General features: G+C 45.8%; 1 protein-coding gene across 1 annotated transcript in view; it reads left to right on the top strand.

Moving 5' to 3' along the window:
* Nucleotides 1–14386, top strand: part of LOC138580596 (protein-glutamine gamma-glutamyltransferase 5-like) — a 364270-nt gene that overhangs the window by 40958 nt on the left and 308926 nt on the right. The window contains exon 2 of the mRNA XM_069651260.1: nucleotides 3871–4050. Within this exon, the coding sequence (XP_069507361.1) occupies nucleotides 3871–4050 (180 nt within the window). The remainder of the gene's footprint in view (nucleotides 1–3870; nucleotides 4051–14386) is intronic.

Genomic DNA, 14386 nt, shown 5'->3' on the forward strand with positions numbered 1-14386 from the left:
CCACCTGGTGGGCTCAGGGACCTCGGGCAGGTTTCGCCAAATCTCACTGGACCAAGGAATTGTTGGACGTGTGCCACTGGATACTGGGTACCAACACTGCCACATTTATTGCCAGCATCATATGGGTAGGTGCTGCGTTTCTCAGGACAGCTCTAAACATATCCTGAACCTCCTGGTCGACTTTACGCTCTCTCTCTTTTCTCCTCACTCTTCCTCGGGTCCTCAAAAGAATCAAGCACTCTTTACCTCCACTCTTAGCTTCACTTGTTCTCCCCAGAATGGTTTAGTTATTTCACTCCACGTTACTTCTTCTCTCCTTGCTGCTCACTGGCCCATACTCCCCTGCCTTCTCCCTTCTCTTCTTTTCTTCTTTTGCCCTTCATTCTCCACTCTTTACTCCCCTCAGGTTCCTCTACTTGTTCTTCCCTCCTGCATGACGTACTCCTCTCGTCAGTTCTTTCTGCTCTTTCCCACCTACTACACTCTTAAATCTTCTTCTACTATCTTGCCACTAATTTCCACCTCATCCGCTCTCTACTGTTACCTCAAGCTTTATTAATTCACTTCTACCTTCTCCACTGTTCACTATTCTCTCCAGATATCTCCATTTGCTTCTGCTTCCTCCCACACCCTGCTTCCTTCTTACACTTGCTGTTCTGCCTTCAACTGGCGCTGCTTACTCTCCTCTCCACTACTTTCCGACTCGCTCCTTTCACCTTTTATCACCACTTCTAGTCTCCACTCAGCTCTCAGAGCCAAAGGCCCTGATTCACAGAGCGTTTTCCAATTGGGTTTGCCATTATAAAACGCTTCAGTGAATTAGGCCCATAGTATCAATGACCCGCCCCTAGGGTCCATGAATTCTTGACTGTGCCAATCTGTGGTGTGGGGACCATAATCTTCATGGATTGGTTATCTAGATATGAATCTGCTTCCTCATATGCTGTAGACTGTTGCATACCTCTCCATGTGGCTCCACAGTATGAGCTCAAGGGAGGGGCATCTGCCATTTTACCTCTCGTAATCATGGCTCTAGTAACCATGGTTGTCACTTGTATACTTTGGATTCTATGAAGGCTTGCTGAGTATGATGGGTAAGTTGCTTGCAGGTTTCCTTTCATGGAACCACAGTTGAATATTAGTGATTGACAGTCAGCGTGACCCTGTGGCCACTGATTTATTTTCCTAGGTCCTGCTTAAAGTGACTGATTTCCTTGTACACTTGGCAGATGACAAACACAAGTTGACAAATGAGTATGTCTGGCATTTGCTCTGGCAAGAATGTGTGTAACTCCTGCAATCATTGATGTGTTTTGGGTATTGGGAAGGTAGGAATTTGGAAGAGTTAGGACGATAGGGTGATCACATATCCATTAATTCTAGGGTCCTCATGCAAAAGATGGGAGACTGATTCCTTTCATGGTGACCATAGTTTACAGAAAAACTACTTATGGAACTGGGGTGATTTACGGGTAGTTTCCCCTTCTCCAAATGATATTCCCTTGTCACTCAACTAATTCATAATTACCGACTTGCCGCTAATGTTTTATTATTATTGTTTGGATATTTATTGAGCGTGGACCTAGGTTTGAGAAGCAACAGATCACTTTACAAATCATACAAGGAATTTCACTGTGAGGTAAGCAGAGATGCAAGGGCGAGGAGAGGTAACAAGTGTGAGGGGAGGAACAGGCACTTTTGCAGCAAGGGATCTACAAGCAACTAGATGAGGAAACTAAGGCAAGCAGATTACCCAGTAACAGGTCAGGTGGGGAGTGGAAGGTGTGTGGACCTAGGTGTTCATGGGGATCCATTCCTTCCAGAGGTTCCAGTGTCTTTCCTTCCGGCACAAATGGTGTTGAAGTCTGCTCATGCCCTTACTTCTGGTGGATCATAGGCCTCAAGAGATGCAGAGTTTTGCAGTGAGGTAGCTTAGGTATTTCAGGCTGACAGCCCTGTAGGAGTTGCAGTAGTATTTAAAGATGAAACAAGCTTGCAGTGGGAACCAGTGCAGTTTGTTGATAGTCGGGTGATGTGGTCTAATTTGCAGAGTCTTTCGATGAATCATGCAGTAGTTTGCAGGGCACATTTTAGGGGTGCCAGAGTGGTCGCCGGACGGCCTTGTAAAAGGTCATCGCCGCCATCAAGATGGATGACTACTAAGGCTTGAGCAGCATATCAGAAGTTGTTTTCAAGAATGAAGGGCTTGCTTTTCATCAGGAGATTAAGTGGGTACCAAGCCAGTGTCTGTCGATGGTGAGCCCAAGAAACCTGGCACAGGTGGTCAGCAGGGGTGTAACTCCCTCGAGGTTCATGGTAGTGAGCCAGGTCTGGATGTCAGGGTGTCAGGCGTTGTTGGTCAGGAGTAGGATTTCGGTCTTGAAGGAGGTGAGCTTCAGGTAAGCACTGGACATCCAGGACTAGATCAATTTGGATTAATAGGTAACGGAGAACTATTAACTAAATTTAAAAGCATAGAAGCAATGCACCAGCTGTGATATGAGACTTTAAATGTATTATGGAGGAATTATATATTGTTTTTGACAGGTAGGCCCCCATTAGGAGATTCCTGGCACTCTTGAGGCGATGCCCAGCACTCGGGGTAGTATCCCTTGATAGAGGCTCTTCCCCAATATTTTGCCCCACTTGAAGTACTGGGACTGATCTTGTGCACATTTGAGCAGAACTCCATTCCTCCAACCACATGCTACTGTGAGCAATGCTTATCTAACTGCTGTCCACGTGCCCAAAACTAAAAGTCTCACTCCCCTAGAAGAGAAGAATCGGATGGCACTAGCCTGACTGCTGTTTCATCCGTATGTTGGGGTTGGGTTATTATGTGGACACGACACTTTTCACTGCAATTGGTGGAAACCTGGAAGGGGCTCTGAAATAGGTTCATTTCAAGGGTCACCACATGCATGTAGACCTTCACCCAGCAGAATGAAACAATGGTTGATGCCATGGGATTGGCTGCTGCAGACCCCCACCCCCCATTGATGTGTACTTTGCCAAACCCTGAAATAATCATTGGCTAGGCTCAATGCGGCCTCACAAAAGCTAATATTTTAGGGTTGAGTCAGGGTGGGGCTAACACACAAAATGCCCCAAAACCACCACAGACAGCACACGATCCACCAGTGTACAGCCCCATGTGCAGTGCTCCAGCATCACTGCAATGGTTTTGGAATGCCAAACGCAGAATCAATGCTCCCCGGGCAAAAAACATAGGAAGTCTAGTTTCTGCATTTTCCACTAATCCAGCAAGATAACAAAGATGCTGGCAAATATTCATGGCCAACCGGGCTGTGCAGCACTTGTGTTGGCCGCCAGGCCCGCCCATTACAGGAAAGTCTCACTTGTGAATCATTCAGGGACTTGTATGCAGAGAAATCAGCTCATGATATCCTATGAGCAGCTACATTTTATTGAACGCCTCCATCCTCAATGATTTGATATGTTATTTATAACGCGCTTAATACCCAGAGGTTTCTAAACGCGGACACAGGGACCGACCCTGTGTTGCTACATGTCGTATTGCTTCCAAGGCGAGCACGTTGCCCCTGAGCTATCCTCCCGAGACAAGTCACTGTTTTTAACTAGACTCGGGGGCTAGTCCTCGGTTTAGAGCAGACCACCAAATACAGTGTAAATGCTCACTGCATACAAGCTTTTTGGGATTCTGATAATGTGTCCCTTTTAACCTCATTATGTCTAGGTTATAATTAAATCATGAGCTAAGCATATGACTCATGCGCGCCAAGGGTGTGCCGCAAATCATTAAAAACAGCGTGTTATTCTTCTTAGTTGATGTTAGAGAATATCCTTCCTCTGTATAATGAGCTTCCTTGAATTTCTCTCCATCTGTAGTGTTGGAGGTGGCCTTCATAGACCTTCTGCACCAGCGAAATAAAGAGCAGCACCACACAGATGACATCGGTGGCAAGCGGCTGATTGTGAGGCGTGGGCAGCCATTCGCCATCAATCTGCACTTCAAGACCAGAGGCTTGCAGCCAGGAGTGGACCACATCGCCTTCATTGTGGAGACAGGTATAACCGGCTGCGCTCTGCACATGGAGCAGGTGTGGGGCTGTTACACAAGCAGACTCACTTTCATCACATTCTATGCAAATCAAGGCCTTTGAGAGCTGTAATTGCAACAGTGTATTGCACAAATGAATAGTGAAACTGACACTACTTAACTAAACATCATTGCATTTTCTACTAGAACAACCTTTGAATGGACAATATTTAGATGTGGCCTTCATTAAACACAATATTATGCATGATGTCGCATAGGAATGGCCCAACTAGTTCAGGAATAAGTCGAACTGCCCATATTGTGGGTTCTTTGAGTCCCTTGAACCTTTTGAACTTTTCTGAATATTCGTGCATAAAAGTTCAAGGTCACCCAGGACAAGAACATGAGGGGCCCTGCATGGAAGGGCAGTCTAATGCCAACCCCCCCAAACGTTCCTATAACATGCCCAATTACCCCAGCCATGCCCGGTTGGCCCCTGGCATTGGGGTATGTTAAACTTGTATTCTGTATCCTGTGCATTTGCACTAGAAAACAACTTTAAAGCATTTGTGCGGTGCTAAGGTTGGGGAGGGAGGCCAGGCGATGGGTGGGGGGCGGTAGGGAGTAGGGTTTGCACTCCAAAACGTGACTTACAAGATTCTGCAGCTCATCGAAACATTCTGGTTAGTGACCCGCAAAATGTTGCCACTCAATTTTAGGGGCTCACCTTTAATATCAAGGTAGAAGCACTTACCTACAGGCATTGGTAAAAGAAAGTCATCTTGCTTATCACATGCAGTTATGCATCACAACTCTATGTTGTGATGCCGCCATGACGTCATATATGAATTAGGAAAAGTCCTATGCATGTACTAGTTGGCCAAATGCTTGTTCAGTGAGAATGAACAGGGAAAAAAAAGTACTGACACACAATATAAAACGTCACTGAGCTGATTGGTTAGGGCGTGTACCCAAATTACTTGCACCTGACTGTGTATTCTTCAAGTCTCTATTACTGGCACTGCACCTCCTACTGAACCTCTTTCATTCTATTGCTGTCCTATTACTTTTCGTCTGGCTTCCAGGCCTCGCAAGCTACCTTGCCAAGCATCCATGTTAGGTTTGCTTCGTTTGCTTCAAATCAAAATGTATCTCCCCGCAACCCGTCAAAGTGACCCTATTATTACCTTCTTCTTGTGGGCCCGAAGTCCGTAGACACAAATGCATATAAAAGTTGTATTTACAAGGTTTATGCTTCATCTCACACTATGGGTGTAATTCATGGGGCCTCATTGTGAGTGTGGTGGTCAGGAAATGAGGGTGCCAGTCGCACCATACCAGCGCCCTTTCCAGAACACCACACTCCAACTCTGCGGGTGGGGCTGTTACGCATGGCATGTCTAACTTGCCGGGTGGAAATGCACTCACCTGCAGAGATCTCACAGAAGCACTGGCACCGTTAGCAACAGTGCTGGTGCTTCCTTTCCCACTCCATTCGAACGGGGACTAACATGTTCCAACGCTTGACTTCCCGATCTGCCAGGACTTGTAATGTCTCGGTGGCTCCAGGAAGTCAGGCACCGTATTCAGTGTTTCGATGACGGCAGAAACCCCGTAATGTGGCCATTGGAATGTTCAGCGCAGTGCAAAGTGACTTTGCACTGCCAACAAACACGTAGAAAGAACCTGGCCTAATTCACAGAGCGGTGTAAAGTGTATCTTTGTGGTGCAAAGTCACTTAGCACTGCAAAATTACTCTTTGCACTACTCTAAATGGCCCTAATTCACACAAAAATACACTTTGCACCAGCGGCGTAACACAAAAAATGTGCGGGCCTCCTGCAAGCCCTGCTGGGGGCCCACCCCTGCCACCGCCAAGCCTCTCAAAGAAGCAAAGGGCGTGCCACTCTGGGCCCCCCTCTGGGCATGGGCAGCATGGGGTCCCCGTACGACCCAGCCCCCCCCCCTCTACACCAGCACTTTGCACCACTATGGAATTGTGCCCAGTGGGTCAATGTGTTTGTTGGCAGTGCAACCATTCCTTGAATTAGGCCCTAAATTTCATTCCTTACTACGCTAACGTTATGTATTGTTATGCAAGATTTATATAGCATTTAACTGCCATTGACATGGCCTCACCGTGCTGTGGTTTGTCTGAAAATATGGTAGACCGTACTCTTATGCCCTAGACAGGAGGTGGTAAGGAAGGGCCTTAGCAATGAACTAAATTACAACATTCTACCCTGGCCTTTCCAGGGGTATTGCAAAGCACAATCCATACTTTCACCTGTGACCAAATCTAAAGTGCCTCTCACACATGTCAAACCTCCTTTTTTTTCCATCATCATGGACTCTTTCAGCAGACATAATAGCCACTCAAAAACCCTTACAACGCCCAAGCGCTCCCACTTCCCCTCTGCAACCAAGGACACTACCCTACATGTCAAGTAATGCATTGCTCAATTGCTCAGAAATGCAGAAATGATTGTTTGAAAGACCTTTGACCCAGAAGAAGAACATGCTTTGCCATGTGCAGTCAGATTCCATGGGGGATGTTAGTTAAAGAAATGGTTATTGCTAGGTGCAATCCCAACACAATGACAGAGCCACAGGTGAACCCGCTACCCTGTCAATGTGTGTGGATGTGCCACCTTCCCATGACGGGCACAGTTGAGTGCTGTCTCACACTAACACTAGGCCCCTCTTCAGAGGCAGGGTTCATATGAACAAACTAACAGCGTGTCTCTTGTCTCACTGTGAGTATGTGTGAATATGTTCACTCATAGAATCTTTGGAATTGTCCCTACCTTGGGAGTGTAGTCTGGGACTCCTGAGTCCTCTCCTGAGGGGCCAGGAGAGGAATTTGTAGTCCCAGGCAGCCAGGCCAGCCCTGATAAAGGAATGCGCCATTTTGTCTGGTCTGCCTTACCTGCTGCAGTGGAGTCAGTGCCACTATCTGCAATGAACATCAAGGGCGAGACATACAGCAGTTGTTTACTCTCTCCCCCTATCTTCTAAATAGGTGTGTGTGTGAGTGTCTTTGCAAGTGCCCAATTCTGAACCAGGCGCAGTGAACATGCAAAATAGCACTGTCTGCAATCCGTTTGTTTGTATAGATAATGGGCAGATTCAAAGTCGACAGCAGTTTCGTTAATTAGAGAGTTAATTACAATTTTTCAAAAAGTGCTCCCGACCACATGATAAAACACAAATGAAGGGGTACAAAAATTGCAGGGTGTTTGTGTGCTACTCTGGAAAAAAAAGAAAGCCATTTCAAAGAAAACTAGTGACTGCAAGTTTAAGCAGCATTTTTGAGTTTGGAAATGTCTTTTGTTTTCCCCAATGAAAGTGTATGTGATGTGCATTTGCAATACAATAGTGTGGGCAGCATGTAGAAAGCCTGATTTTAAAAGTGATGGCCCCATTCCTGTGGTGTCCCAAAAAAAAGCTTTCAAACGTGCGAATGAAGGCTGGGCAAAGGAGTGCAGAACATCAACGCCCTCCCAAGCGGTTCGTCAGCGAAGCAGGGGGCTTGCAGGGCTGTGGCAGGTGGTATCACACATGACAGCATAGCTATCTGTGGCACTCCCCCACAACAGCAACACCAAAGTGGTGCCACACACGGATGACACTTTTATCCATTTGCTGAAGTGGATGAGTATCAAAGGAATCAGCATGCAAAATGCCTGATACCGAAAGTGCTAGTTGCTAGGTTGGTTTATCGCCCTTCCTAGCAACTGGCACATATATTCGGAAAGTGGCACATTCATTCTGACTTTGGAACAATGCGCCACCTTCAGAATATGTGTTAAGTACCGAAAATGTTGGAAACGCTTTGTACAACATTTTAGATACTTAACGCCATTTTGAGTTTCGGGGCCTCAGTACAGCAAGAAACGACATTTAGGCCCTGATTTACAGAATATATTGCTTGCTGAAAGTGACTTTGCGCACTTTTCAGCATGCAAATCACCTTTCAGTGATTCATGGAACAGACTTTGGATGCCTTTCTGTGGATCTGTGCGGGCCCATCACGTCTTTGCGTGCAGTCAAGCACTGTGCGCGACACTCCACACAAAGTGTGCAATGGGCCTACACATCGAAATAAACTGTGGACGGAACATTCATATTCCCCATTCTCCTGGAAAAATGTGGAATAATAAGGAAAAACATGGGCTTGTTAAGGGACGGGCCACACAAAGAAAGCACTTGCCCATCCAAGTTCAAGCATAACCGTATTGATGGATTTCGCCGCACAACTTCACATCGGGAAAAGTCATGCGCTAACCTTGTGATCCCACCGTCCCATGATAGTACATGCAAAGTAGAGAGTAAAGTAAAAGCACTCAATGCACACCATTCCAACATTGGTCAGTCACAATGAATGCAGGAATACTGGGAGCCATCATACATGGACAGAGAAGGCGGAGGACAATACAGAGACCCCAGACTTTCACAACATGCACCACTCTGTTTCGGATGCCAGAAGACAAGGTATATGTAACGTACCAGCTCCCACCCCATGTCACACTAGAACTGGTCAAGGAGTGGGAAGAAGACCTTGCATCCCTCACCATCTACTCCCATGGCCTCACCCACCTGGAAAAGCTGCTGAAAGCACTCCATTTCATAGCCACAGGCTCCTTTCTGTGTACCACAACCATTGGTGGTGGCATATCTCAGACCACACAATCCCGCTGTCTCCACCTGGTGTTGGCCTGCATAACATTACGTGCATGTGTGCATAGGCACATATATATGTCGCACACACTGCAGGAAAGGCAGAGAGTGTGCCAGGAGTTCTATGCGGTTGGACTCTTCCCACGTGTCCTTGGAGCCATTGATTGTAAACGCATTGCGCTGCGCTATGCCCACCCTCCCAAATTGACGCAGCACATGTACTGTAACCGGAAGCATTGGCATTCCGTCAATGTGGAGGTCATCTGTGATGCAAACAAAGTCATCATGCAAATCAATGCCAATTTTCCTGGAAGCACACATGCCATCTACATTTACTGCCAGTCACCAATCTACAGGGCTCGGGCATTGGGAAACTTTGGCAACACCTGTCTCATTGGCGAGTATCAACTGTCATGCACATGCATGCATTAAAATGACACACTGAACAACAGACCATGAAAATAAATATAAATAGCAACCATTTACACATTTGCAGATGACAGTGCCTTCCCGCTATCAAGATTCCTGCTCACACCATTCAGGAATCTTGGCACACCAGCCAAGGTAAGGTACAATGTAGCACATATAGCCGTAGGGGCATAGGGAAATGCACATTTGGGGTACTCAAGTCACGTTTGGGCTTCCTTTGTTTTGTGCTCTGCTTTGTGAAAACAAAATCAAAATATCGAGGCTGAGTACCCCAAAAGGAAATACACCGAACATGGGTTACAAAGGAACATACAAAGTACTTTATTTTATACTGAATCCACTTACGAAGAACAGAGCAAAAATCAGATAGCTATCGGCCCCCAGTGCAACACAACGAACTCCAGCATGGTTCAGTGTGTTCAGTGAGAGACGCTGTACATTAGAATGCATTGTTTTTTTTATACTCTTTGTGAGCATGATGTCCAGCGCCACTTTGGGTTAATATTCCACTAATCCATCACCGATCTAGGGTTCATGCCAAGTCTCGCACATCCGCATATAACTGGTTTGCTTTTAATACATATATCAACAAGCCTATACGGCAACTGTGTATTCTTGGATTTCCCATGCAGGTATTCTCAAACATTAATACAATGTAGTTAAACAAGTGCTCTACATTCAGTATTTGAATACATTGTTCTTAACATATGCTCGCAGATTATTTTCATTGCACAAGTAATCCTTTATACACAGGTCAACGAAGAACAAGGTCTCAGTTCATGACCTCAACAAGTGGCCTGCAGGCAAGTTACATATTAGCTACATACAGAGGTCAAGACGGCCATGTTGTATTTTAGAATGACATCGTCCACCATTTTAACTCACAGGGTGACTTTGCAAAGTGAACCTAAAATGGCGGATTGAACTAAAATGGCGGCTTACATTGATTCTAAGGTCAGGACCTTGCCACACGGATTTCTCCGCAAGCGACTTGTGAGCAGCTTGGCGTAATCCAATATACATATATTTATTGCGATAGGAGGCACAATATAATCTCTCATTTGACAAACTCTTCTTTTGGCCTATGCCAAGTGCTAAAACTACTTTGGATCTCCTTGCAAATAACTCCATGCTTCATCGTCCATGCACCCTGAATCAGTGTTGGAAATATCTATTGCCATTAGGTCATTCGCAAACATTTCTTTCAACACATATTCTTTGGAAGTTTTATCTGGGGCATACACTTTATGTCCGATCGAACCTATTGCTTGTGCGCAACATCCCCCTAGCATCTAACATATACTAGGTAGACACTGAATACAGCAGCAAAGAAACAACAGAATTCCCAGAATAATCAGCAAAGCTGAAAGCACCTTCCAACACCAAGATCGCAAGAAGTCCCAGAACCAAGCGCTAAGATCCCAGTTTACCTCGGGAACATGCACTTCTGAACTAAGGACGTGAGGATTCTGTTTTGCCTTGAAGATGGTTGGGGAGGAATCTGGCACAAAAACACAGCAAGCGGACCCCACTAATTTACACACTCCACCACGTTCAGCCAGAATGACATCTAATGCCACCCGGTTCTGAAGTGCTACTAGTCTTATCGCCTTCTGTTCTAATGTCATATTATAGAGTATGTACGTGGTCCGGTTGATGGTTCTCTCCAGTTCTCTCGCTAGTCTGCTGATATCTTTGGAATTCGCTATCTGCCCCCAAAATGGCACAACTGATTTTGCTATATCTCCCAAGATTTGTGCTGGAGTGCCACCATTCTCGTCCCGCCTTTGAAACTTCTTTTGTGCTAGCTATAAACACTCCAGGTAACAGGATCCCTAAATAACAGGTTCTCTGCCAATCCCTGGGCAACCATGGCCATGCTACATTACCGCAGACAAAGTAGACAGGTTCACCTACATACAAAGGTCTGTTTTCCCCAGTCAAATTTGCAACATTGGCACAACCTAGAAAATCTCCCATTGACTGAGTTCCATTCCTCTGTATGAAAAAAGAAACTGAATTGGGGCTATGATTAACAGTGTAAGAAGGAGGCATGGCATCCTTATTGCCTATCGGAGCCATCTTAAAGGAAATCAAAAATTGGAAAGGACGAGACAGTCTATCAGAAGGCCTAATAGAAGCAACGTTAGGTTTACTCTTGTTTGCGAAAAGCGAGCATCCCGGGGGAGTCAAAACACGTTTCTCAAAACTATTCAAATTGGTGCCATCAAAGTTCCCTGAGATGCTATCATTCCAATAGCCAAAGAAAAGTGCTCTAAGAGAAGCATAGCAAGCAGTTGTCAAAGGTAAAGGATGAATGTACCAACCTAGCCCCTTATCCCCGTGTTGCGGTAAATGTGAGCTGACCCAACAGTTAGACTTATTAAAAATGGCATGCGTAGCATTCATGATAAGTAGTAGAGTATTATTGTGGTACCTTTGTCTATGCTGAGAGTCCCTAGGGGACATAGTATGCAAATGTACAAAGGGAGTAGGAACAGTAGGTACATTTTCAGTGGGCAACAAGGATTCTAAAGGATGCATTCCTCAAGGTACCACAATCCTAAAACAGTAACTATTATAAACCCAAATGTCATTATAAAAACACAGCAATATGTTTTCGGGGCCCAGGCATATTGTCCATTGTCCCGGTTGGTCACCCCCTCATTTACAAGTTCCATACGAGCGGCAGCGTGGCAGGCATTGTAGTCTTCAAACGGAAACTCCCAATGTTCGTTGCTGGCGACTTCCCGGTCTTAGTCCTTCCACAACCCTAGCCCACAGAATCCCCTTTCTCAAATTTGGGCAAAAACAAGCCATTGATGATCCTTTCCTTCTTCGAATGCACAGCTGAACCGTGCCGTAAGTCTATCATATGCACAGCAAAACCATGCCGTAAGTCTATCAGATGCACAGCAAAACCGTGCCGTAAGTCTATTTTCTTGCACGCAGATTGTACCTTACTTTTCCCGGTACTGATTGATCCGGAAACAATGTGTCGTCACTTCCCGTTGGAAGCAACGTATCAGAGACAAGTGAAGATGCCAAATTTGAAACAGCAGTATCCAGATGCGAAACTTTTGAAGAGTGTGGAAACAAAATGGCGGCTTCCCAAGCCTCACAGGCTCAGAAAGATTCTCCAACACACTCTTGGCGCTATTTACTGCTTTGGGATCGTTGGTTGCAGCATTAGCGAGGGATTCTGTTTCTTCTGTAACGTGTGGCACTGGGTGAGGAAGTTTCTTAACGTGGGACGCGCGGATCCAATTCTTTCTTCCAGAGCCCCGCACCGCTTTTTGGGTGACCAACAGGACCTGGAACGGGCCAGGCCAGCGAGGCACAAGGCAGGAAGAGCACTCAAATGCCTTGATGAGCACCCAACTTCCAGGCCATATACTGTGGCCCGGGCCCTTGTATCGCACAGGTAAAGCTTCTCGTACCTGGTGATAAATCAAATACAGGTTTTTAGTCAACTGGCTGCAATAATCTGAAAGTAATACATTTTCAACATTTCTCAATGAATTGCATTTAGGAAGGTTCCAGATATTGGCAGGTCTCCCCATTACCACCTCAAATGGAGAGAGCCCAGTCTTAGTTTGAGGGGTTGTACGCATGGATAATAACACGATCGGTAAGGCGTCCGGCCATTTTAGTTTGGTGCCAGTACCCGTCTTAGCGAGCTTGTTCTTGATGATACCGTTGTGTCTTTCTACCACTCCGGCGCTCTGAGCATGTCTGGCTGAATGGAACCATTTGTCGATCTGTAATGCCGCACATATCTGCAGAATTACAGCAGCGACAAAATGTGGACCGTTGTCCGACCAGATGACTCTTGGTAGCCTGAACCGCGGGAAATACTCCTTTAACATGGTTTTCACAGTAGTCATGGCTGTAGCATCTTTGACGGGGAAAGCCTCAACCCATTTAATAAAAGCACAGATGACCACAGCACATATCTTTTATTGTCACATTGTTCCATTTGAATAAAGTCAAAGTGGATAACTTCAAAGGGGAGAGGGTGGCCCAAAACTTCCCCTTGGAGTTACTGTCCCCTTTCCCACATTGTGTTGTAGGCAAATCATGCAACCCTGGACGTAGCGCTGGGCAATTTTCGAAATTTTGTCATTTGCCCAAACTTTCTCTAATATTTTTGTCATTTTCTGGGCACATACATGCGTAGGACCATGGGCCATGATGACCATCATCATTATATACGCGTCAGGGAGTAGCCATTTCCCTTCAACTATGTCCACCCAACACCCGTCATCATCAAGTTTCCCCAAGCCTTCAGCCCACCTCTTGGATTCTTCTAACGTGGCATCGGCTTGGATATCCCGTACAGACCCAACACCCTCATCCATTGCATAAGCATTTACAGTCTCCCTTGAAACATACATCTCCATAAGGGGATCGGTAGCAGTTTGTCTAGCTATCTGATCAGCAAAAGCATTCCCTTTCCCTATGTCATCTGTAATCTTTCAATGTGCTGCACATTTCATAACTGCTAACTGAGTAGGGAGCGCAAGCGCAGAGAGTAGTTGTACTATTAGGGAGCCATGTTGGATTTTAGTGCCATGTGAAGTTAGGAACCCTCTCTCTGACCAAAGTCTCCCAAAGTTGTGAACCACCCCAAAGACATACTGACTTTCAGTATATTTGTTTACTGCAAGCCCTTCGGAAAGTTCACAAGCTCGGATCAATGCTATAATCTCAGTGGCCTGCGCAGAGTTATGCGTGATTATCTTGGTTTCCACGACCGTGCTTAATGTGGTGATTGCATAAGCAGCTGTGGATGTACCATCCGGAAGTTTGAAGCAAGAGCCATCACAGAACAGCTCTCCTTGCGGATTATCCAAAGGAGTGTCTTTCAAATCAATTCTACCCTTCGTTTCTTGTTCGGTAGTATTCAGAAAGTCATGTGACTCTTCATCGCCGCAAGTAGTGCCTTGCGGGAAAGATAGGAGTTCAGCCGGATTAAGAACACAACACCTCTTAATTTGAATGTGAGGAGCAAACAAGATCAATTCATATGTTGTCAGGCGTGCAGAAGTTAGGTGTTGTGTTTGGGTTCGGTTCAGTAAAACATCAACAGAGTGAGGCACCATCAAGGTTAGATCATGGCCTAGGACCATTCCATCACTCTGTTTTACAGACGCAGCAGCAGCAGCGACAGCTCGCAAACATCTTGGCAAAGCGCATGCTACAGGATCAAGGGCGGAAGAAAAGTAACCGCATGGCCTATTCTTCCCTCCATGT

The sequence above is a fragment of the Ambystoma mexicanum genome, chromosome 3p (genome assembly GCF_040938575.1).
Source record: "Ambystoma mexicanum isolate Mex_15411 chromosome 3p, UKY_AmexF1_1, whole genome shotgun sequence".
Lineage (NCBI taxonomy): Eukaryota > Metazoa > Chordata > Amphibia > Caudata > Ambystomatidae > Ambystoma > Ambystoma mexicanum.